This window comes from Saccostrea echinata, unplaced genomic scaffold, assembly GCF_033153115.1.
Source record: "Saccostrea echinata isolate AGI-Se365-2 ecotype Australia unplaced genomic scaffold, CSIRO_AGI_Sech_v1 ptg000024l, whole genome shotgun sequence".
Taxonomy (NCBI): Eukaryota; Metazoa; Mollusca; class Bivalvia; order Ostreida; family Ostreidae; genus Saccostrea; species Saccostrea echinata.
In genome coordinates this window covers 1,181,519-1,207,457 of record NW_026889773.1, presented here as the reverse complement: position 1 = coordinate 1,207,457, position 25,939 = coordinate 1,181,519, and the positions used below count along the sequence as shown (strand labels likewise).

Sequence of the window (25,939 nt, the reverse complement as noted above, 5' to 3'; positions counted from 1 at the left end):
GGACGTTAAACAACATACAAACAAACAAAACAAACGGAGATTCAAGATATTGTGATGATCCCCGCCTTTGAAAACAGCTTCGTAAATACATACTTTTATTTAATGTAATTACGTAAAGTTGTAGATTACATGTTGACCATTCCTGCAATTAAAAGAAAAATGCTTGTTTTGAAAGTTTATTTTGTCGCAATTTTCGCATGTCCTTAAGTGCAGTCATCCTTTACAAGTAACCTTCACGCAAGCTATCTAATTTTTCATAATGGTTAATTGTTATATATGTGTTTCTACCAATTTAACTTACCCCCCCCCCCCCCCGCCCACTTCTCAGTACAATAGCGCTATGGAATATTTCTCTAAACTTCAAATTAGATCTCGGATCGACACATAATTTTAGGGTAATGTCGCCAAGACTTCGTAGTTCACGTTCTGCAACGTTTGATTGGCATTATAAAATCTAATGATACGTGAGACCAACAATTTCGGTAGCGATTAAAATTTCTAACCAGATTAACTGATAAAGAAAATAAACTTTAACCAGGAATTTCATCAGATGTCATTAATGAAATCCATTTTCTTTGATTCGATCCATTATCTTGCTGCTAGACGTAAAAAGTTTGATACAAGAAAATATTTTATTGCCTATTTAGATTTTTAATACCCCAAATATGAGACTTTTTTAGTGCAAAAAGGTCACACAATAATTTACGCGCATTAATTTGCATGATTTGTTCAATGGTAAATATTATTCAAACTATTTTAAGTAAAATAAGATTATGTTTATTGCCATGGTTACATCTGATAAAATATGATAACGGTTAAAGCGATTAACCAAAGAGTCACAATTTAAGTGCAGAAAGGTCAACTTAATTGTACCGTAGCTTAGTTAGATGCACACTGACCCCCCATTTTCTCTGCGATTTTGAGTCATACTATATGAGTACTTATCCAAAATATACTTCTCAAAAAATTCTTGATATAACAAATTTCACGAGTGACATACCTTAATAATGAAAAAAAGCGATTTTCGGTGTTAAATAGCAGTTTATGCTTTCATTGCCCTGTTCTTCTTCTTACACTGTACATATACATGTATAAATTTAAAATATGATAGAACTTCACAATATAATGCCTCTTCCAATCTTACGAAGGGCATTTCAAAAGTTCTGGCAACTGGTATATAAAATTTTAACTACGTTACGGATTAAAATGACTCTGATACCACTGTAAAGCTTAGGCAAATATGCATTAGTAGTGACGTCATTTTACATTCAAAATGACGTATAGGTCTGCTAAAATGACGTCATAATTAGGTATACTCTGTATACTGGGCGTAAAAATGACCGATAAGGAGAACAATTTTTTTGTTGAGCAAAGAGCGTATTGCAAAATTCGCTCGTTGCTTGGCTTTACGGCAACAGAAATAAAAGCCGATTTAGATGTAGTATATAGAGAGCATGCTCTTTCATATCGAGCAATAGCAAGATGGGTAGTTCAATTTAAAGAGGGTAGAAAATCAATTGAAGATGACCCCCGTTCGGGGCATCCAGTTTGTGCATATGGCGAAAAAGAAATCGTCGCTGTTCAAAATACGATAGCTGATGATGCTAGATATACAGTTGAGGAAATAGCAGACTTAACTAACATTAATTCGTCAGCAGTTTTTCGTATTTTAAAGGAAAAACTTAAAGCTTAGGAAAGTCTGTGCTAGATGGGTGCCGCATCTTCTCTCGGAAGAGCAAAAGCGCATCCGGGTAGAAATGGCTTCACAGTTACTAACAATTTATGAAGATTGTGACCAAAGGCGAATAAATGAGATTGTAACTGGTGATGAAACATGGATATATTTTTTTTGAACCGGAAACTAAGCTCAATAACAAAGTTTGGATCGATGAAAATGATACAAGGCCACAAATTGCACGCAGAAACCAGTCTGTCCGGAGAGTAATGTACGCCTTATTTTTTGATTCTAAAGGCCCATGTTGCTCAAGTTCCGGTTCCAGAACACAGCAGTGTTACTGGTCAATTTTATGCAGAGAATGTCTTGTCTCAGGTTGTAGAGCACTATAAACCGACCCGACCAACAACCAGTACTAGAGGAATAAAGCTCCTCCGTGACAACGCACCTGCCCATAGATCAGAGGTAGTAACCAAATATTTAAAGGAAAATGGTATTGCCGTTTTACCACATCCACCCTACAGTCCTGACCTAGCTCCATGCGATTTTTGGTTGAATGCCGTTATCAAAGAAGCCCTCCGAGGACGGCGATTTGAAAGTCGTCATGCAGTCGGAAGTGCCGCATTCCAGTGTATGAAGCGTATACCGAACGAGGACTATAGGGCAGCATTTTCCACGTGGATTTCAAGACTGAAAAAGTGTGTCCAGGTCAATGGAGACTATTTTGAGGGATTGATATAATTTAATTTATGATAATGACGCTCATTAATCTACCGCACACCAGTTGCCAGAACTTTTGAAATGCCCCTCGTACATGTTCTTTCCAGAAACTTTAGAATAAATAATTTCTTTTTATATATTACTTTGTTTTTTTTTTTTGTTTATTCATTGTTATATCTTCCTCCCCCCCCCCCCCCCCCCCCCCCGCTTGAAGAGGTAATAGTGATGGGGCTTGAAAGGTTAATAGTGATGGGGGTGTCGATCCGTCCGTTCAGTACACTTGGGGTACCCATCTCTTATCCGCAACTCTCCCTATACCACTGACTAAAATTTAATGAGGCGATCGTGCACATCCTATTTCATCAGACAGAGATGTTCTGTGCTACAGCATATTCTAGATGTGCTGTAAATCTGTATTCTCAAAAACTTCTTAAGACTTTTAAAAAAATATAAATCGCCATTTTTTTTTCAAAAATCAGTAACATTAAAAGGTACGACTTTACTACACTTTATACAAACATCCCTCACGATAAATTAAAAAGTATAGGCTCTTTGATAACAAGGACAACTGCTTCTTCAGTAGAAATGGAACAAGGAAACTTCATATCTTGTAATTGGTCATCAGCAAAATTACTTTTTTAAAAATCACTCTGTTTCTACCCACAAGTACTCTAAGTTGATATTGAAAGGATGCTGGAGTTCCTCATTGACAACATTTATGTAGTCTTTGGAGACCATGCAGGTCTTCCAAAAAAAAAAAAAAAACTGTTGGAATTTCGATGGGCACTTACTGTGCTTCTTTATTAGCCAACTTGTTTTATATTCATATAATTTAATTTTGTTTGTATTCTAGCCTCTGATTGGTTAATATCCAAAAAGGAACACAAATTATTTCTGTATAACCTGGTTTGGTATGGGGACACACCCCCCTGACAACCAGCTGAATCATCTGTATCCATACAATCCTCTCATTTCCAGTCCTCGGGATTCATGGAAAATTCCAGATTTGTTAAATGTACCTTTAATTTCAAACAATAATTCGATCTTACCACATGTAAACAACCAACATGGCTGCAAGGTCTATGTATCAGTTTTTACCTCCCCTCGATTCCCATCACTTCCGTTACTTCCGTTACTATGGTTGTATTATTGAGCGGCAAATTTGAACTAATAAAAAGTAACGAAATTTTACACCCATAGTTATTTAATGATTTTAAAATTAAATTATAAGGAATGACTCTAATTCTTGGCCAAATTATTCGAGTATAACCTGGTTTGGGTCAGTTTACGCTGTTTTATAATCCGCTTCGCGGATTATAAAGCGTAAACTGACCCAAACCAGGTTATACTCGAATAATTTGGCCAAGAATTAGAGTCATTCCTAAAATGAAGCAGAATTTAATCAAACACTTCTGCATGAGAAGAAGAAAACACTTGCTGTGGCCTTCAACTCCACAATCTGATTTATCAACGACGTGTTAACAATTAATAATATTCGCTTTCATTCATATGTTGACTCGATATATCCCAGTGAAGTCGAAATAAAAAAAACCACAGAGTCTGCCACATCTGTTTCATATTTAATTTTTTTTTATTGACTATAGACAAAAAGGGCAAACTATCAACGATATTAATGACTTGAACAGCTTTTCCATCGTCAACTTTCCTTATTTGTGTAGTAATACAGTGTATTCCCCAGTCACCTGCATATGGTGTTTACGTCTCCTAACTTATTTGATACCCAAGAGAATGCTCTGAGTACGATCAATTTTTTAACCGAGGCAGACTACTGACAGATAAGTTGATGTTACAAGCCATCAGAATCGTTAATTGACTACACAAAATTCCATCTACCTGATCAATATATACAGGGCTCACAGCGGATGTGACCGGTCGACAGGGGATGCTTACTCCTCCTAGGCACCTGACCCCACCTCTGGAATTTCAGGGAGTCCGTATTTTATGCCCTGTTCACATATTTGTTTTGTTTGTAGATTTTTTTTTTTTTAGATCGATCACTGTCAGATATCTTCATATTTGGGGTTTCCCACGGATTTTGCCATTCTTTCTATACTATGGGGTATCCACCTCTTATCCGCAAATCCTATTCTACCGAATAAAAGTTAATGAGACTTTCACAGAATCTTTATTACATAGTGCCATTGTGCTCCTCCTGTTTTACTTTTTGATCAAGTTTTAAAAAGCCTGAAAAACGTCAGATATTTCGGACTGGCACGTCAATCCCGTCAAATATCAGAATTGTAAAAAGAGTGTGTTTCGGACTAGTGAGCTCAGTGCTCAAAGTACTGTACCTCTGCTCTCTAGCCAGTATCCATCTATAAGTCCCGCATCGCAATAAAATACCAAAATTTATGTGTTAATTTTGACGAAATTGTTGTATGTACATTTCCTTGGTACTTCTATTAAAAAAAATCATTAACGCACGACACCACCCACCCCTTTAATCGACTAGACAAAATTATGATCAACTTATCAAAAATACATGTATACGTCAAACCTAAAAATAGATGGGGATACCGGAAAAGGTTGTTGTGAAATAAACAATAACAACTTGGCTAGCGAAGATGACTTGGCACATTTTTTCATTTCTGTTGTAGGCATGAAACATTCACCATGAGTTCAGAATTTATACCAGGTGTAGAGGCAGGGGCCGATGTAAACGGGGAACTTGCCAGTGACCTTGATAATGTACACAGATTGTCAGCACTTGAAGACTCTTCTTACTGTGACAAAAATGTCTCAAGAACTGAGATATTAGACTTCGGTGATCAAGGATTTTTACTGCATAAATTAATGACACCAAGTGAGTGTCAGCATGTCATCGAAGACGGTGAAAAGATCGGATTTGGTGAAATAAAAGGAGCAAAACGAGACTATCGCAGCTGTGACAGGTAACGTTATGTGTTTATAAATATAATTATGTGTATGTGTGAGAGAGAGAGAAGGGGGAGGGGTCATTTTCGTATGATTACCTTTTATCGTATGTGTACAGGTTAGTGATAGAAAGTGAAGAAATGGCACTAATTCTCTGGAGGAGGATACAGCCCTATTTAACTGACTTCGAAGTTGCAGAAGATTCATCTCTGAAAGACCTACACATTCATGGTGTACCATATTTACTCAGGGGAAAATGGCAACCTGTTGGACTGAACAAGGTACAATTACATGTAAAAGACTTAGTGATGTCTTGGTATAGCAAATTAAAAAGGAAATTGTGTAATGTAACACTCATACTTCAGGTCAATTCAAAATTTACACTTATAAATGCATGCCATTCATGTTATTGTACAACAATATGCTATTTTTTCCAGTTGTTTCGGCTGTGTAGATATTACCCAGGGGGTCATTTCGCCCCACACTTTGATGGTTATTATACCAAGAGCCCAGAGGAGAGATCTCTGAAGACCTTTATGATATACCTCAACGGAGATTTCAATGGAGGAAGCACCAACTTTGTTGATGAAGCACAAACACTGCACAAAGTAAAGTGTATCAAAAGACTTAATTTATAGTCGGAAAGTGAAAAAAGACTCTAATGTAACAATATTATGTTATAAGACTTTGCCTACATTTTTTATGGATATATTACCTAAAAGTAATTAAAAGAAAATATTTTTTTAAATAATTAATTGTGATTTTTGATATTGTTAAGTAATCTTTAGAAATAATTAATTTCTCTGATGGCCCCTTTTCCAAATGCATATATTTATTTATACTGGCAGGATAAAAATGGAAAGTACTGTGCAGAAAAAGAAAATGTTCTTTGTAAGATCACACCAGAAGAAGGAATGGCCATCTTGTTTAATCACCAAAGACTTCATGAGGGGGAACAACTCTTGTGAGTAGCTTTAAGATAGACAATATGTAGCATAATTGGTAAAGTAACATTAGTACAAAATGCATTGAAACATAGAAAAAAATTCTGATATGAATTTTTTTAATCTTTAATAATTTTTTCAGGTCTGGCAAGAAGTATATTTTGAGAACTGATATTATGTACAAAAAGATGGGAGAGAGACAATTGGATGCCAAACAGGAAAAAGCAATAGCCCTGCTACAGGAGGCTGAGAGACTAGAGGTAAATGTCTAAACATAAGGACCAAACAGGAAAAAACAATACCCCTGTTACTGGAGGCTGCGAGTCTAGAGGTAAATGTCTAAACATAAGGACCAAACAGGAAAAGCAATAGCCCTGTTACAGGAGGCTGAGAGACTTGATGTAAATGTTTAAACATAAGGACCACACAGGAAAAAGCAATAGCCCTGTTACAGGAGGCTGAGTGACTAGAGGTAAATGTCTAAACATAAGGACCACACAGGAAAAAGCCATAGCCCTGTTACAGGAGGCTGAGAGACTAGAGGTAAATGTTTAAACATAAGGACCACACAGGAAAAAGCAATAGCCCTGTTACAGGAAGCTGAGAGACTAGAGGTAAATGTTTAAACATAAGGACCAAACAGGAAAAAGCCATAGCCCTGTTACAGGAGGCTGCGAGTTTAGAGGTAAATGTCTAAACATAAGGACCACACAGGAAAAAGTAATAGCTCTGTTACAGGAGGCTGAGAGACTATAGGTAAATGTCTAAACATAAGGACCAAACAGGACAAAAACAATAGTCCTTTTATAGGAAGCTGAGAGATTAGAGGTAAATGTCTAAACATAAGAACCACACAGGAAAAAGTAATAACCCTGTTACAGGAGGCTGAGAGATTAGAGGTAAATGTCTAAACATAAGGACCACACAGGAAAAAGTAATAGTCCTGTTACAGGAGGCTGAGAGACTAGAGGTAAATGTTTAAACATAAGGACCAAATAGGAAAAAAACAATAGTCCTGTTACTGGAGGCTGAGAGACTAGAGGTAAATGTCTAAACATAAGGACCATACAGGAAAAAGCAATATAGCCCTGTTACAGGAGGCTGTGGAAATATGTAAGGGCCTGAATAGGATCAATATTAGAAGTTCATTTAAACACCTATCTCTATCTACCAGTAAGTACAAGTCTGTGCTTTGATAAATATTTTGTATTTGCCTCCTGTTTGAAATAAAAGTCCATTCTATCATTGCATCTTGCAACATAACTAGGATCCCTTTATTGCCAAGTTGTCAAAACTTCAAATAAATGAAAAGTCTTTAACATTATTGCTATTTATCATTGAATAACATTTGCTTGTTACTCCAATAGTTTTAAAATATATATACATGTATGTAATATTTCATGGAGTGCTTGTTTTAATTACAGGCCCAAGGGGATTGTATGCAGGCAGCTGACTTATACAGGAAAGCATTCAAGTTATCCCCTGAGCTTGAGAACTGCTACTGAAATTCTGAAGTGCTTCATCAATGTTCCATGATGTATTTTATTTCTATGCATAAAACAATGTTCATGAACATTTTGTACTCTTCAACTGCACAGTCAGGTCAATTATGTAAAGGCATATTTCATATATTGTTATTCATTTCAATTCTTTATATTATATATACTTGGCTTTTGAATATTTTTGTGTCTTTTTGATGAGATAATCTTCACACTCTGCTCAGCAACAAATTACAAACCAAAAATGTACAAATTTGTTACTTCTATGAGCCATCCTTTATCTGCTCTTTGATGCTAAATGGAGAATTTTGTCTCTCAGGGATACATTTCTAACAGTTAAGATCTTGGTGAGAGAAATACAATTTTGTTGATTATAAACATTTAATTTTATTAGACATGTAGAAAATATAGATCATTCTTTAAATGGATTGGTCAATCAAAAGGAAGCAAAACATTTAAACAGTGCAACATAGCTATAAACAATATTCTGCAGAAAAATTAGCAACTAGTAAAACAGATTTTGAACATAATTTGACAATTACTCTTAGACTAGTTTAATATGAACATAACCTAAAACTGGAGTTATCAAATATTATATAAAACAACATATTACATTGTTTACAATAAAAAAAAAACTTAACCAATGCTGCATTCCTAAAACTTAAGCCTAATCTTTCTATACTTTGCAGTTTCTGCTTTGAGAGATAGAGTCTGGTTGTGTGATAAGAATTTGATAGGTCTATCAATGTGACCTTGACCATCTGACCTCAAATTAGGGCCATGTCAACTACTTATTTAAAAAAAAAAGTCATAAGTTGACTACAAACTTCTAATGTTTGAAAAAAAAAATTAAAATTTAAAATATGTAGGGCCAAATCCCTATAATTAAAATACATTCTGCTGATTTAACAAAGTGACAAAGGGGAATAATTTTGATTATACAATGACTTTTTCCCTAAATAATGTGTTTCAACAGTGTTGGTCAGGGTTGAAACACATAAATTCCACAAAAACAAGTTTCATGGAGAAACAAGACTCTGATCTTAATAACAGAGATGTATGGATAACCTGACAGGGTGTTTCCAGTTTGCCTCTTGATACATTTTGCTAAAAAACTAGAACCACAAGAACTTTAACTTGTTCGATGGAATTTTGAAAATGAATGTTATTTGTCTGGAAAAGTTCAAAATCAAGTTGAAATGGCATAGAATAAATAAACATCTAATTCTATGAGAGAAAATAAAGAATAAATGAAAATCTATTCCAATAGTGAAAACTTTGTCCAGTTTATGAACAACACACACAATGACCAGATATTCTTCAGCATGGTTAGAGAGTAATCATTGAATAAAAAAATTAAATACTAGTAAAACATATCTACCGGTATATAAATCACATTGCAATTTCAGGCTTACTTAAATTGGTGCTATTTATCTAATAAATATCATTCGAGTAACTAGATTGTATATAAAACAGGTGGTAAGTCTTCCAAGGAAAAAAAAGATATTTCTTCTGACTTTATTCTTCCATGTGTTTAATACTTGTCTATAGGAAATTTACGATCCTCTATTGCAGTCTCTCAATTTTTACATTTTAATAGAAATTTACATGATGAGGCAGAATACGACCTTGTGGATTTCAAAACTTAAGCTACACATTATGTAACACTGGTCAACAGTATAAGGCATTGTGTGTCATGCAAAAGAATTAAATAAAATTTATTTATTACATTTTCAACAGTGAAATACTGTAATTTATTTATTGAAGAAAAGTGATATTCTCTCACAGTGTGAAAGGATACCAAAATGATATTCTCTCACAGTGTGAAAGGATATCAAAGTAAGTAAAAAATAATTTCTGGACTGTCATAAGATAGAGATAGTAACTAACGATCTTGATAGAGCTAAAACTGCAAATTTCTTCCCAAATATGTTGGTAAAAGCCATGCTATGTAATGTTTTCAATCTCAGAACTGCTAAGCTGTTACGTCTCAACCGCTCAACTATGACGTCAAGCCTATGACACTGTGTTAAGAAAAGACAGAGGCAAAGCTAGAGAAAATCAAAGAAAATGTAATAAACAGAAAATTCAATGTTTTGTAGATGAATATGGAATTTATTTCACTCATGAGACAGGATTTTTTGATATTTTCACTCGTGCTTCGCACTCATGAAAATATCAAAAAATCCTGTCCCACTCTTGAAATTAATTCCATATTCATCTACAAAACATTGAATATCCTCTATATATAATAATGATAATAACAGCACCAAGCAAAGAGATAAACATATACATGTATGCTCATTAAATACCATAAGAGGAGTCTGAAGATTCAACTAAAGGTACACATAAAAATGTGAAGTGAATGCTTATATAATGACTAAACAAATCAAAACATTTCTTATATATATTCCTGTTGATGTATGTCAAAGTTAAAAAAATAATAATCAAAGTACTTGCTTTTACATGTATATACATGTAAGTTTAAATTCAATTCAAACCCTAAAACAAAAATACTTTTCTTCTTTCTCAGAAATATTTACATTTTAAAACCAATACATAATTTCAAATTGTGTGCACAGTACATCCACAATATGGGTTAACCATAAAAATAAATAAATAAATGGTGGTGTGTTTCTAGATATCACAGAGAAATAAGTGCATAGCATGAACTGGTTCTATCAGGTAGAGTCATGGTACCTAGAATACAAGGCATTATAGGGTGGTTCTAATAGAATGCTGGAAATTCAATAGGAATGTACTGATGTGGGTTACTCCGCCTTCTTGCTATCTCTAATAACTACTACAATGTACTACATTTCATTCCATAAAATTTGTGACCTTCAAGCAAACTCCAAAATCTACAACATGTACAATTAAATTATGTAATAAATAGTTCAATAACTTTACACACCTAAATTAGACTTCCTGTTTTTGTTAGAAAAGGAGGTACCATTGTACTGAATATTTATATGCAATACAAAATGCAGTGAAATGCTTCAATTACAATCCTTGATGATTACAACCGATGATTTTCACTTCCTAAGAAATACAGAATAATGGATTTCTCATTGGATATAATATGTGTTGACTGTAGTGATATTATATAGATGGTCTCCATGAGACTGCTGTAAAAGTATAGAGAACCATAACAGACTCTTCTACATGTGTAGTCATAACATTCTTATATCCAGCACCTAGATGAACACAAAGTGAAATATTTATAGACTATACTATAACCTTATGAAGAGAGAGTTTTCTCATAATGGACAAAGTATCACTCCTTTATCAATTTTTTTGTTAGCATATCACTTAGTATTTGGAATACTGAGGAGAAATAAATAATGCACAATTTAACAAGCTGATTCAACAAATTATATAACAATCTTGCAGGTATTCTATGTATTCCAATAACATGATATACATACATGTACAAACATGCACAATATAAATACAAATTACATAACAGTGGACAAATAAGACTTCATTGTCAATCTTCATATTAAAAAAAATATATAAATACATGTCTACATTTATATACTTTGTATTTCTCATATTGCACCTAGATTTTTTAAAATTTTATTCACAACACATAAAAAAAATAATAACAATTCTAAATCCTTATTTTTTTTTCTTCCTGAAATAATGTTAAGATGAACATATTCCAAAGTTTATACATGTACATGTAGGTACAACATAAGAAGGAAAAAATAGGTCCCAAAGAACTATGCATGGAATGTAAAAACTTTTACATTTATGACCAAGAAAGAAGAGCATCTAGTGATGTCACAGTTTATCTCATTATAATTTCCTACGAATTGTTATCTTTTAATAAAAATTACTTTTTACATGTATTCTCAAAAAACCTAGAAACATTGGGGTAAGTTCCCAAAGATTGAAAATAAAATATAATCTTGCCAATATCTAGAGTTTTACAGTTACTACTCATATGGAGTGAAATGAGATCCATTGTTGTAGACTGTTGATATCAGACATCTGGAGATTCCACAGTTACCCTGGGTATGCACCATTGTCCTCTGTCTGTCAGCTTGTCAACTTACGAAATTTTTCTATAGTGTGGATGCTACTGGAGAGTCTAAAATTAGACACATGAAGAACAATCAGATATTAACAAATTTTATTGTTTACATGTACCAGTATCTATTGAACATTTCTGTGTAATACATTATTTTTGTATGTTTAACTGTGCATTTTTGTCCCCTGCTTTCATTTAAAGTGTGAGATATTAATTTGGGTCTGTCCATCCATCCATCTATATTTCTGTCTGTGTGTAACACTTTCATTTTTGAATGATATCTCAGGAAGCCTTTGAGCTATTGCAATGAAGTTTAATACCACAACTACCTATGGCCTAAAGAAGACCCCTATTAATTTGAGGTCGAAGGTCAAGGTTATAAAGTCATTCATTCTGTTTATGCATTTGTTTCCGAGCTTTTGCAATGACATTTCATATCACAACTCCTCATGGCCTAAAGAAGATCCCTTTTGATTTTGAGGTCAATAGGTCAAGGTCAAAAATCCTACATTACAAATAATATTATTTTCCAGATGATAACTGGTTTTGTTTTGTTTTGTTTTTTTTTTAAAGCTTTTTTAAGAAAATTTAATATCACAATTCCCTATGATATAAAGAAGACCCCTATCTATTTGAAGTCAAAAGGTCATAGGTAGAGGTCATGAATTCATACAATCTGTTTGTGTGCAGCACTTTCGTTTCTGCTGTGGTTTTTAAAGATTTTCCCCTTTATATTCCTATGCAAATCTTTGATAGCCTAAAGTGGCCCCATCCTACCCCAGGGGGTCATAATTTGGAGAAAACTTGAATCTACTCTGTGTTATGAAGCTTTCTCCTATGTTTCATCTTTTCTGGCTCGGTGGTTCTTGAGAAGAAGATTTTTAAAAGATGCCATTCAATTTTCTCTAAATTTTAGTTATCTCCCCTTGAAGGACAGTGAGGTCCTTCATTTAAATAAACTTGAATTCCTTTCATCCAAGGATGCTTTGACAAGTTTGGTTGAAATAAGCCCCGTGGTTCTGGAGAAGAAGTTGAAAAATGTGAAATGTTTACAGACAACACACAGCATGACAGAAAGATGCCAGACACTATTCAATCAAAAAAGCTCACAAGCTTTCAGCTTAGGTGAGCTTTAAACACTTATTTGAATCATATATAAATGCAAAATGAAGAATAAGAGGGTCAAGGTTTTTGTTTGTTTGTATGATGTTTAACGTCCCTCTCGAGAATTTTTCACTCATATGGAGACGCCACCACTTGCCGGTGGAGAGCTGCAAATTTTGTCCTATACTCAGCACTTACGGCCATTGAGCAGTGAGCGATCTTTTTCGTGCCAGCACCTACTGTGACACGGGACCTCGGTTTATACGGTCTCATCCGAAAGACCGGTCTCCACGTCCCACAGTGAGATTCGAACCCGCGATGTAAGGATCAACTCCTTACTTCGCGACTCTAGAGCAGACGCTCTAACCACTGCGCCACACGGGCGACGAGGGTCAAGGTAATAGAAATTTCAAGGTCAAAAAATTCAGACAGATGAATAGCTCCCACTAATATGTATCAGTGTGTTTATAGAAATATCTACAATATTTGCTTTGATGAAACCAAGTTCAAGACAAAAAAAAAGGTAATAGGAGGGACAAGATGAAAAAAAAAAAAATAATGACACAGTTGTAAAGTTCTTGCCAATATATATCCATATATGAGTTTTTATAAAAATGAATATATAAAAGATCTTGAATAGTAACTTTGAAACTGAGCTGTACACAAATCGGGGGAAAATGAGGTCAAGGTCACAGGGAAGGTCACAGTCAGAAAATTTGCCAAAGTTGAAAAGTTTTCATATTTATCTCTGTATAAAATTTGGTTTACATATCTTGAACTGTTTCTTTGAAACTGAGCTAAATGCAGAGTGTGAGGATGGGAAGACAGAAAACGGACATGACAAACACTATATGCCTCCGCCATATTCATAGCGGGGCATAAAAAATAGATGACAGTCAAAATAATATTTGACATTTATATCTCTGTTTTATGGTAAGAAAAATTGTTTGAGGTTTTCAGATCAATGTATTATTTTAACAACATTCAAATAACATGCAAGAAACATACCTTCCAAAAGCATTCACCAGAGAAACAATTTCTGATCTCCTAAGCTGGAACTTTTGCTTGTGATTGGCATTCACTGTAGATTGTAATCCTATACTGTCTCCAGAAAACAGAATTTTTAGAGCTGTTCCCATACCTTGTACCTGGAAAACACATACAGCATTTCAATACACCTGCATGAAGTTTCTGTTCAAGTCTTTTAAGAATGTTTTCCTGGATAAAATTTTCTAAGGGCCATAATTTGAACAAAGCTTCATTATATTGGGTTGCTGATATACAAATATTTGCTCCTCTTTTAAAGCTTTTTTTTTTTCCACGTAGCTTTCAATATATAACTTTGACCCCTTTTTGGTCCCATCCTAGCCCCAGGGCAATGATTTGAAATTGAACACACTTGAATCACACTAGATAAAGAAACTTTCTCTTGAGTTTTGTCTTTTTTGGTCCATTGGTTCTTGAAAAGATTTTTACACAAACCATTCTATTTTCTCTATTTCCTAATTATCTCCCCCAGGAAAGCCCTTTAGTTGTAGAAAAACAAGAAAGTTTGGTTGAAATTGGGTCACTGATTCTGTAGAAGAGGTCTAAAATGTACAACAGACAGACAGCTAGATGGATTGATGATGGACAAGCTTTGACCAGAAAAGAATCATGTTTTGTTTCATAACATAAAATATTTTTAACAAAATTTGGAAGGTGTTTCCTACCTGTAATTTTCCCCACAGCTTACATTTGTCACATCCAACACAATCCATGATGCGGGAAATATTTCTAAAATGCTCACGGAATTCAGTCTGCAAATAATAATATATTTGATCAGAATCATTAATTTCTTCAAAATTCACTCTTTATAGAATTAAGTACCTGTACCCACTTCATAAACTTTAAAAAAGAAAATTCAAAAATTTCGAAGTACCTTAAGTTTCTTTGCTACTTTTGGATCTCCTTTGAAAAGGTTGCTTTCATCAAAATGGTCTGGAAACGATCTGATATAAAACATAAAACATATTCTTACAGAATGTGGTATTAATCAATATAATATCTAAAGTGATACAGGCCAATTTGTGAAATGTATTCATTGATACTTGAGCCTTACTTGATGACTTTAAGTAAGTCTTTGACTCCTTCCTTAACATCCCTTTCCTCTTCCGGATTGCCCGTAAAAAAATCTTCCTAGTTTTAGAAAAAATGCAAATATTTGCATAAAAATAAATAACAAAAAGGAAAGAAATGAAAATATATTTATCTGGCAGTGAAACTAAATTTATGTTTTCCTGTATACTTATAGTGGAGTGATTTTCATTCCTTGTAGTTTTAAAACACATTATGATCTTTACGATATAACATACATTTATAATGAATTAACATTGTTCATTCTTGGCACTTTGCAGTAAACATATTTTACATTAATTTATTAAAATAATTAATGGTTTATGGTTTTAATGTAGCAAACCTCTTCTAAATATGGTGCAGCCTTAACAAGGGCTCGCAGCTCTACCAGATATGTGAAATACAGGTTTTTCAGTCGCTGTGGTCCTTGACCTTTAGTTGCTTTAGGGTCAAATCGCTTAATAAATTCCTCAGTATTTGGTTTGAACTCTGGTGCTGACAATAAATTTTTTGCTGAAAAATATTATATTAATTGTATGTATAATGGCAATTACCTGCTAACATTTAGAGGAAGCATTTGATCAATTCAGACAATAGTTTGTCTCATATTTGGCTATGAAGTTGTAATTTTCTAGGAATGAATATACCAGGGATGGGGTCAATTACATTAAAAAGTAATTAATTAAATTACAATTACTTTGACTTTTTCTTCAATTAAATTACAATTAAATTACAGGCTTTCTGAAATGTGTAATTAATTAAATTACAATTACTTTGCAAAAGTAATTAATTAAATTACAAATTACATTTTTAATTTTTTTTGAAATTTTTTATGATCCTTGTCAATGAATATACAGAACATCATTCATTTGTATATAAGCTCAGCCTCTGCACAAACAGTACAAGAAATGATATGCTATATAGGCATTGTGTATCTTTGTGGTTTGATTTATAATTTTTATTTAAAAAAGTTAAAAAAAAACTATCTGAGATCAGTTTGATGCAGTTTCCTCCACAAAAAACCAACATGTACATAAATTGCATGGCTTATGATATCTGATTAAAAGTGGGTAGTTTAATAGAGTGAAATGAGTTGCAACTGTAACCCCTCAAATTAAATATTTCCTTTGATAGTAACCTGTACATCCTAAATTGTTATTTATGGTGAACATTTTTACTTCATTAAAAATACTTGTACAGAACATAACTTTTTCAGATACAAAATTTATTCATTAAAAATCTGTTTAGATATGTTAAAATAATTATCAATTTCAAAGATTTTCTTTTCTAAAGCTAGCAGAGCATTTTTAATTGAAATAATTATCTCCATTGGCTTTGTCTTCTAAATCATGAAATGAATACCTCCTTAGAGGAGTTGATTTGTTTTGATTGCAATTTACAGCTGTGATTTGGAGGGCTATTATCTCTTTCCAGCAAGAGAGAACTTAATTAATGACAAACGCATTCTTTTTCTTTATTATTGACCAACAACAAAGATTGAAATATAATAAATGTGTGTTTCATAGCTGAATAGCTGACATAAGAAAGGTGGTACAAAATTCTGATAAACATATAAAAAATTCAAATTTTACATAATGATTAGAAAAAAAAGATAAATTTGGCACAGATCTTGTGGTTTGTTCAACAAATTTTCTCTGTCAGTAAACAATGTACTTTCATGGTATACAGGGTGTACAGTATACTGCATGTGTATTTCTTTTACAATTTATCCATAGATTTACATGTATAATTTGTTTTACTAATTGTTTACTTTGGTAAAGAAGGGAAGTCACTCTCTGGTGCTGCCACTCTTACTGAATAATACACATCCATTTTTTCCATGCATGTGAAAAAGCCCCAAATGTTAAAGTTTTACACAAGAAGCATGAATACTCAATTCATGTACTACACAAAATTTCTTGAAAGCAAAGTATTTAACTCACAGGGATAGAGGTACTCGTTGCAGAGATGAAGATTGATACTGGTGTGGAGTCCTGATATAAGTCTATAGAAAGCTCGCTGCTCCAAACATAGACCTTATTCAAAAAAGGAATAAATGATCTGAATTAAATACAATGGCAATTTTCTCACAAAAGTGATACACATAGAGTGAAACAAAAAATTGTCATTCAAATACTAAATTGTATTCCTTTCAACTACATTCTAGCTAGTGTGTATAATCTTATATTAGAATACTTTGAAATTCAAAAGATTAAACTATCATGATGAAAAGAGAATTTTCACATGCAAAGATAGATTTGTGCCACCATTCCAGAACAGTGATCAGGCGTATCATATATGTGTTCATTCTCCAAATTTTTAGTTCATTTTTAAATTCAACTTGAAAACTATAAAGAATATTTTTAATCTTCTGAATAGAACACAATTAGATTAATTAATAGACAGTAGTTTGGATTATATAAATAGTCATTTTCATGGTATTATGACTGTAATCAGCTTTGAAAATTTGAGAGAGAGGAAAAACAATGATCAGTTCATTAGCTCTTTGAGCTAAATAAAAATTAATAATAATTAAAAACAAAAAGAATACACAACAACATACAAAGTGAACAACAGTGCCTATGTAAGCTATTTGACTTATAATCTTATTAATCATAATACATGTATTATACATGGACTAAATATAGTTGTAAATCATGCATCAATCTTTTATTGCATGCATTTTGAGCTGCAGGCAGAGAAAAGAGAAAGTTAGTACACAGATTATAAATATAAAAGCAACACCAGCATACCTTCCAAAGAGCCTGTAATGAAATGGGGATATCTTCAAATTAGTATAATGGTCACTTACTGGGCATTAAAAAAATCCTCATTATTTAAGCATTTGTGTGTATTAAATAAATTTAAAAAGGAAAACAAAATAAGGCAAGGGAAATGGATTGTACTAATCTTTACATTTATTATATACATGTACATTTATATGCATTCATTATCCTTAAATTATAGTCGTCTTAATTGGACTTTTTCCATAGACAAAGCACTTCTTGTATCAAATACAAACTTCTTCCATTCTTGCATTACAAATTTATGGTCAAATAAGCATATGACATTGCTTACCACCCTGTTTCCCATCTTGTCCTTTGACCTAGCTAATCCAAATGACACTTTATTCTAAGTCATGACATTTTTCCTTGTAGCAATTTTTGTGGCAAGTTGAACCTTCTTATGTTCCTCAATCATAGAGTTAATGGATTTAAAAAGCAATTTTATGCCTCTAGTTTCTGGAATTTTAACCTTGTCCAAATGACCTTGGTTAAGGGCCGTGGCACATTCTCTGCTCATTGGCAACATCTAGTGTTTATGACACTGACTCGGGGCAAGATAAAGCCTGTGCTCATGAGCAATCTTGGTGCCATGTATGAGCTCCCATGACCCTGGAACTTAAATATATGTCCCAAACACGAATTTTACACTGTAAAACAAATTAAGTTGACCTTATCTAAATGATCTTGGTTAAGGATCATATCCATTGGTGATAATCAACCTTTGTACCCAGGAAGATGGATTCAAAGCAATACAAACCTTCCATTTATCAACATAACCACATGTGAACATAAAAAGAATGATTAGGAAAAATATATATAAAAAAAATATATTCCTTCAACATCAATATTTCTGGACAAATACATAATGTAGAAATTCATGAAAAATGAATTAGTAAATTAAAAAATTAAAAGCTCCCATTTCAGCGACATTACCATTATATAATCCTTGAAATACTAGTAGGTAAAATATGATTTTCAATTTTGAGTGCAACTGTCACAGTCTACCGATTTATTGAGATTGCTCAACAAAAATAAGAAAAAGAAACAAAAATGTGCAACATTTGTTTTGTGTGCTAAACAAACCTCTGAAAAAATCTGAACATAAAGAAGTTAATATCTAAGAAAAGTAATGTTTTACCAAACAATCTTAGAATGATATATAGTGTATCATAGCAAATTTTGCTTACAGAGAACATTCAGGTAATATAGTATCAGTAAGTTAATATCCATGAAATTTTCTAGAATTCATAACATTGTTTATTATCGTTTTTTTTTTTTACTTCCTACCTGCTAGTGCCTTCTTTGACCCATACACGGTGCCTTCTGGTCTGTAAATCAAGAATATCTAATTTTACACAACTTTTTTTCTTTCATTGTAATTTTTTACAAAGAAAAAAAAAAACAAAAAACCTTTAAAGGTAACACAGACACAGTATGAGAAGACTTCGCTATGATGGACAATATACTGACTTACTTGAAGCAGTTCTCCTCGTAAATACTATTCCAGATCCTGTGAGGGGAGGCTCCTTTATAGCCAGTGTATCGCTCTGGATTTAACAGGAGGTCTACATACTGACAGTCAGGGGTATTATCATCTTACAATAGAAAAGAAATCATTAGTACATGTATTTATATGTATTGAATAAAATGTACAGATTTTTACTAGGAGATTCTTACAACATTGAATGGAAAATACACTAAGTTTCATTGAGATGATGGCCATATTAAGGGATAATTATATTATAAAGGTCATAAAGACAAAAGAACTTGTAAAGGACTGTAAATGGAGAGAACTTTTTTTCTCAGAAAGTTTTTTTTTCTTGGGGTAATGAAGAGAATTTCCTTCTTATAAGAAGTACCAAAAAAAAAGGAAAGAAAGAAGAAAACAATGAATTTGCTTTTTCAAAGTTTGATTTTAATTTTTTTGAGTTATTGATACCAGAATCATAAATTATTACCCACTCCAACAAGTTTTACACAAAATTTGCTTCGACTTTGACCTTAGACTTGGTGCACAACCTTGATCAAGGGTTCTCTATTATTGATCAAAGGAGTGTGAGCCAAACTTTCAGAAACAGAAATTACATACCAGTACTTAAGACAAGGATTTTTACAAAAAAAAAAAAGATTGTTTCTACCTTTACTTCTGACATTACAACTTGACTTTACTTGAGGACACTCTTTAGGTGAAGTATGAGCCAGATTGGGCTAAGGGGGGAGAAAATAGACTCTGGACATGCTCTGGAGAAATACAGTCAAACCCCGTTCTCTCGAACTCAATGGGACCAAGAAAAAACTTTCAGATATCCGAGGATTCGAGAATCACGGGTAAAATACTTAAAGAATAAGGGGTTGGGACTTCTAACACTTCAACATATATCCATGGTATTCGATATATCAGTGTTTGAGATTCCGAAGTTAAACTGTATATTCAAAGAGGCCTGTTTTGACCATGACCTTTTACCTGTAAACTTGGATCAAAGACACTGCACACACTTTGCCCATGGGTACTCTATGTATAATGGGCTAAGGGGAGAGAAGGTTCTCTGGACAATTAATACTGGACTAACAGATAGACAGAAAGACTGATCACTATATGGAACCCACATAATTAGATCCCAAAATCATTTTTTTAATAATCAGTAACAATTTTTCCCTTCTTTTTTAAATTAGCTTTTTCTAATCTTATATCCTGCATAGTTCAGTTTTGCATACTGTGAAAAAAAAAATAATTACCATCTATTTCACAAAAGGTTTCTTGCTTATCATCATGACGAGTCCAGTTCTTAAAAGCCTCTAATCTCTCAGCACTGAATAAGACAAACAATTCTATAAATTACGACATAATTTCAATATGGCTTTATAAATGACACTTCAATCTTTGTCAGGGTTTGTAAAATGAAGAACTGTTAATACCCTTTGTTTCACAAATTTGGTACTGTAAATATTGTTATTCACAGAGTAATTTTCATAAATATTCAGCAAGACGTCTTTCATAAATATCCCCCTGTATACCAATGCCTTTAAACATACTTTATTCAGTTTTAACAATACATAGTGAGTCCCAGTGGAAATAACTCCCACATGTAATTTTCTTGCTTCTAATTAGCATAATTAAATACACAAGTAAAAATCCACCTTTACAGTACTGTATGATTACTACAGGTATACCTCACCTAATGGTCCTGTCTAAAGCACTGAGTTCTCTCTCCTGATCACAGTTTTCAGGTTCTTTTTGAGCCTCTTCTGAGTACTGTCAAAATCATAATATAGTTACACATTCATGACATATTGTTGCACTATAAATATTGCATCGATTTGCATTAACCTTATATGAAAAAGGATACTACCAGGCTCTGTGACTTGACTGCTTACAATGAATAAGAGAGGTTCTAAATTTAAACACTTAAACTTGTGTAGAAAGTAATAATCTATGTATGTGGAAGATTATCAGACATCAATCACTTTACATTTTTTTTAAGTCATAAAATGAATGCAATTCATTAAATTTCACATCAGTACACCATATTATCAGTAGTCAGAATTTTTATAATAATTTTGTAATATGGAATATTTGCATTTGTGGCAACTTCGCGCAAACTAAATAGGCATCCAATCTCTATACATATAGTTTGGACTGATTTGCTTGCAGTATACATACACATACATGAAATAAATCACTAAGACTTGATTTATTCCTGCTACCTTATTGATTTCCTTTGGATTTCCATTGCCATTTGCCTTTAATCCCTCTGGCACCTGATCCTGCAAAGGAAATAATTTCATCTTAATTGATTTGCCATTGAAGCTTCACTTCCATTGAAAGTTCCATCTATATTTCATTACTGATCTCTTCATATTACAAAAATATTGAATTGGAAAGTCTATAGAAATTCCCTTTATTAATGTTGCTGGTGATGAAAATAATAAAAAAGAATTGTCACTTTCTCATTTTTTAATATTTATTTTTACATGCTAGTATAAAATTAATATGAAATTGTAATGAAAGTATATGATGTACCAGGTATATACAACATGTAATGTTTACAAATACTCATATTTTTTTTAATCAGGGATTTATGTCAAGATGAATTTCTTAATCAATCTAATAATGAAATTTTAAATAATTGTCTTAAAGATAACTAAAAAAATGTTAAGATTTATTACCTCAGAACAGGACTGAACATGGCAGTCCTTTAGAGCACATCGACTATCATCAGACCAGAATGGACAAGGCTTCATTAAATTCACCTAAAACAGACAAGTTATCTTCACACCCATGGAATCTTTATTCTTGAAAATTTTCATCCATGTTTCAATCTTGCTCTTTTCTTGACTGATTTAAAAACTGCATATTTATAAATGAAGCTAATCATACTTTAAACAAGCTCTATACTATCTATTTCGAATTAAAATTAAAACTTAAGGTACAAATATATGTACTGGCATGTATTTGGACAACATTTTCCTTCTTTTCTATTATATCCACCAACTTAAAAATCCTAGCCACTTTTGTTTTAACCTTACGGCAGGTGCAGACTACTGATATCTTATCCATCTACTTCCGTCAAATAAATACTGATAATTTATTGAAGCTTATAATATAAATCCATTGGCCAGTATTTTATCCACAAGGACATAAAGTTTCCATATGCTTGATATAAAATTTAAACTTTACTAAAGGTCACGAAATTAATTCAGACCAAACAAATGCTGATAATACTTTTAGACCTCAATTTCATCCGCAGGGCACAAATTTTGAAATGTCATGTGTCCAATAGGCTTGAAATTTTCTAATTTACTCAAGGTCAGTGGTAAGGTACCAGTCAACCACACCAGTTATTGATCCAATATGTTTTGTAATATCAACATGTAATCATATTCCTCTCTCAAAGCTTTTTATAATCAGAACTATTTTTTGAAGAACTTCTTCCTTATGCTCATTCAATACACTCAAAATCTGAAGTACTACTTCCTAATTATTAGTGCTGGACTTGCAAGTTTTGTGATGCTTTTTTTCTTCTTTTTTTAACAATGTATGCTATTACATTTATCAAAATTTCTTCCTCTCTTACAAATCATGACCTTTAACCTTAGTCTTTTACAAACATCCTCTGTGGTGTATTGTCACCTTAAAATATTCGGAAACAGAAGTGAAGCACAATGGTTTTTTAATATGGAATTTATCAGAGTAGATTCATCCCTCCACATTACCTTAAAATACCTAAAGTAGTCCCGCTGTAGTAAGCTTTTGAGAATGGGGTAGATCTTTTTGTTGTTCAGAGAGTCCAAATTCTCCACCTTACATGAGCAGTCATCTACTTCACCTTGTAGCTAAATGAAACAGAGAAACATCTAGCTAGGTTTTATATATTCTAGCAAATACAACTTCATGTCACTCAATAGTTTGTACTATCTGGAGTGAAAAAGTTCCCTGTTTATATTCATTAAAATATCCATATGGGACACATCTTTCAAACATGTGCCTATTTTTGTTAATTAATATAAAATTCAACTTTAAATTCTTAACATTTGCAGTTTGTACAGTATGCAATATATTTTATTCTCTCAAAAACCATCAAATATAAAAACATATTGTGATGTTTATATTTCATTTTTTAAATGAGAACTAAATGGGAGGTAGTTTCCTTATCTCCATCTCTTTTCCTGTTTATTTAATAAAACATTTCTCATATGGCTGATTTTTTTTTAATTATACCAGAAAAATCAATTCAATTCTGAAATCAATAAAACATTTTAAAGCAGTATACCTACAAAATAATTGCATTATTGAGATAAAATGAATCAACTCTCTTGCAATAATTTTTGTTCTGTCATCAAATTTTATCAGTTCAGCAGGGTAACAGGTGTTTTTAAAAATAATTTATCACATTATAAAGTACTTATGGCTATTTCAGTTCTAATGGAGGGATTAATTCATGCACTTTTACACTATCACATCATCATACTGTATAACGGTGTGTAAATTTATTAGGGAAAAAAACTGTGTGAGGTATTAAGAAGTGTAGTTACAGAATATTTAATGTGAAACTGTTTTATCCAAATTAAATTACCAATTATTGCAGAACACCATTGAACAATCTTTAACTTTGCATTTTAATTTTCTTTCTTAGTGCAACTTAAGGACAGATGACACAAACAAACCTTTATCAAAAATCCTGAAAATAACAACTAAAGTCGTGTTTACATAAGGAAGATGAATAAAATTAATTGCATTGATGTTAATTTTTTATTCAAAGTTTTACAATAATGTGAATTAAGTAAGAAAAAGTTGTGTAGATTAATAAGGATTGTTCAGAAAGGTAGAATTTTGGACATCATAGTAAGTTTACAATTTCTTAATATTTTAGAAATTTATTATTCGCATCATTTACAACCAAAATAGGTCCAAAAATATATACCAATCCAAGCATCCATTTTTTGTTTAATGTATCATCTGTCCGTAACATTCATTCTATTTAGAATATTTGTGTAATTTTATATTTTTAACAATGATTCTCATGACTAATTGACTTTGTCTCACAATGTTGTTTTTTTTTTAAGATTTACATATGCACATGAAGTTTTTATTCAGTTTTAATACTTTTGATTAAAAAGCAAAATCATGTATTCACCTTATCTTAACAACATATGTTACAATGAGCATAACAAAATACTGGTACAATGGTTAACATACTTGTTATTGTAATATACTTGTATAACAGACATATGCTTCCAACTAGTAGTAGTTAGTTCTTTCATAGTAGGCAAGTGACACATCATTGTAACAGATTCTTTCAATGTTAAGAAAAACAAAGTACTCTCATCCAGAGCAAACACAGCAATGATTCTTTCTGAATCAATATTCCACCTTTTTGTTTTTGACTCATAGGAAGGCATAAGCATTTAGATGTCTATTTAACTTACAAAAAATGTAACTGTATGTTATACAATATTGATGCTGGGTTTACGAAAACCATTTGGGTTAGGGATTGAGGAAATTGAATAAGAGTTGTAAAACAATAATGTTGAACTTGTTAGTTTCTACTTATGATAACATATGCTGCTCTTCCCTGTTGCTAATCTACAGCTCAGGGATCCCATCATGTATATTGATGAAAATACTATAACAGGAAGAGAGAAAATGTATCGCTGGATCAAAAATTGAACCTTGAAGCCCCGCATTACTAGTCAAGTGCTCTACCAACTGAGCTACCAACTGGCCAACATCCAGGGTCCAAAACATTAGACTCCTCCTCCTTAAATTGTCTTTGCTCTCAAAGACACAACCCAAGATCTTATTTGCCCCTGGCAGGACTTTCACCTGAAAGTCCAGAGTGGTCAATGTTAACAATGAAATCTGTAACAGAGAAAATGTATGGTCCACCTGGTAGCTCAGTGGTTGAATACCTGCATGGCAAGTGGGAGGTCCCAGGTTCGATTTCCAATCCAGCCATGCATACAATAATTTTCTCCTTTCCTGTTATGATATAAAGGTATTCTAAGTATAGACATCAGAAGCAAATTGAAAGGGGGGGGGGGCAAAAAAAATAGGGGGGCTAAGCCCCCCAGCCCCCTGGTTCCGACGCCTAAGCTAAGCTGACCATATTAACATAGAAACATCTAAAAGTGTTGCTTTTGCAAAAAATGTGAAAGTACACTTCTAGCTTCTATTAAATCACTGAACAATGCAATGTTTTCTTTTCAGTAACAATTGATTCATTTTTTGAAATGCAAAGTTAATTGTAATGCTCTCGATTTAAGTTCTGATTAGATTGAGTTCCATTTCATATTATTCAAGTTGATAATACTAGAAATATGGCAAATATGATGACTAATCCGAGTTGCAGCATGTACATAGCTGATGAAATTGAAGAGGAAATTCGAATTTGGGTGTTCTTACCTTGCAAAAGCAGGAATTAGACTGGCTTTTACTTCCATTTTTTGCAAACGACAGCAATGGAAGTATGGCTGAGAAGATCAAAACCTTTATCAGTAGTGAAGTCATTTATCACTTATTATATGATTATTATATTATACCGCTTCATCTAAGACCTAACCGCTAACGCAGACATCCATATGCTAATTTTTGTTTTGATTCTAAATATACAGTGAACTAAAGAACATATAACAGGATATGATGTCGCTTAAATATAGTCCTTAAA

General features: G+C 32.7%; 2 protein-coding genes across 2 annotated transcripts; one reads left to right on the top strand and one right to left on the bottom strand.

Annotated features, from left to right (window-relative positions):
- Nucleotides 1–4,988: 4,988 nt before the first annotated feature.
- LOC133191693 (uncharacterized) lies at nt 4,989–7,886 on the top strand. Its single transcript, XM_061327429.1, has 6 exons — nt 4,989–5,307; nt 5,409–5,571; nt 5,728–5,898; nt 6,139–6,254; nt 6,377–6,494; nt 7,659–7,886. The coding sequence occupies exons 1-6, from the start codon at nt 5,030–5,032 to the stop codon at nt 7,737–7,739; spliced, it is 927 nt and encodes a 308-aa protein (XP_061183413.1). The 5' UTR covers nt 4,989–5,029; the 3' UTR covers nt 7,740–7,886.
- A 3,613-nt stretch (nt 7,887–11,499) lies between these two features.
- LOC133191692 (ERO1-like protein beta) lies at nt 11,500–25,836 on the bottom strand. The gene is made up of 16 exons (XM_061327428.1): nt 25,678–25,836; nt 22,989–23,108; nt 21,942–22,025; nt 21,480–21,539; nt 20,951–21,027; nt 20,511–20,584; nt 19,249–19,369; nt 19,062–19,102; nt 17,742–17,753; nt 16,932–17,024; nt 15,332–15,501; nt 14,975–15,051; nt 14,795–14,864; nt 14,586–14,672; nt 13,882–14,021; nt 11,500–11,829 (listed from the first exon to the last, which is right to left on the bottom strand). The coding sequence occupies exons 1-16, from the start codon at nt 25,780–25,782 to the stop codon at nt 11,778–11,780; spliced, it is 1,383 nt and encodes a 460-aa protein (XP_061183412.1). The 5' UTR covers nt 25,783–25,836; the 3' UTR covers nt 11,500–11,777.
- Between the last annotated feature and the right edge of the window lie 103 nt (nt 25,837–25,939).

What these genes read in the sequence shown, in the direction of transcription:
- LOC133191693 (XM_061327429.1), top strand. Translation starts at nt 5,030, where the DNA reads ATGAGTTCAGAATTTATACCAGGTGTAGAGGCAGGGGCCGATGTAAAC. An exon ending in GACTATCGCAGCTGTGACAG is followed by an intron (nt 5,308 to 5,408) that starts GTAACGTTATGT and finishes GTATGTGTACAG; the next exon opens with GTTAGTGATAGAAAGTGAAG. An exon ending in AAGCACAAACACTGCACAAA is followed by an intron (nt 5,899 to 6,138) that starts GTAAAGTGTATC and finishes TTATACTGGCAG; the next exon opens with GATAAAAATGGAAAGTACTG.
- LOC133191692 (XM_061327428.1), bottom strand. Translation starts at nt 25,782, where the DNA reads ATGACTTCACTACTGATAAAGGTTTTGATCTTCTCAGCCATACTTCCA. An exon ending in ACTACTTTAGGTATTTTAAG is followed by an intron (nt 22,026 to 22,988) that starts GTAATGTGGAGG and finishes TGTCTGTTTTAG; the next exon opens with GTGAATTTAATGAAGCCTTG. An exon ending in ATCCAAAGGAAATCAATAAG is followed by an intron (nt 21,028 to 21,479) that starts GTAGCAGGAATA and finishes TGATTTTGACAG; the next exon opens with TACTCAGAAGAGGCTCAAAA.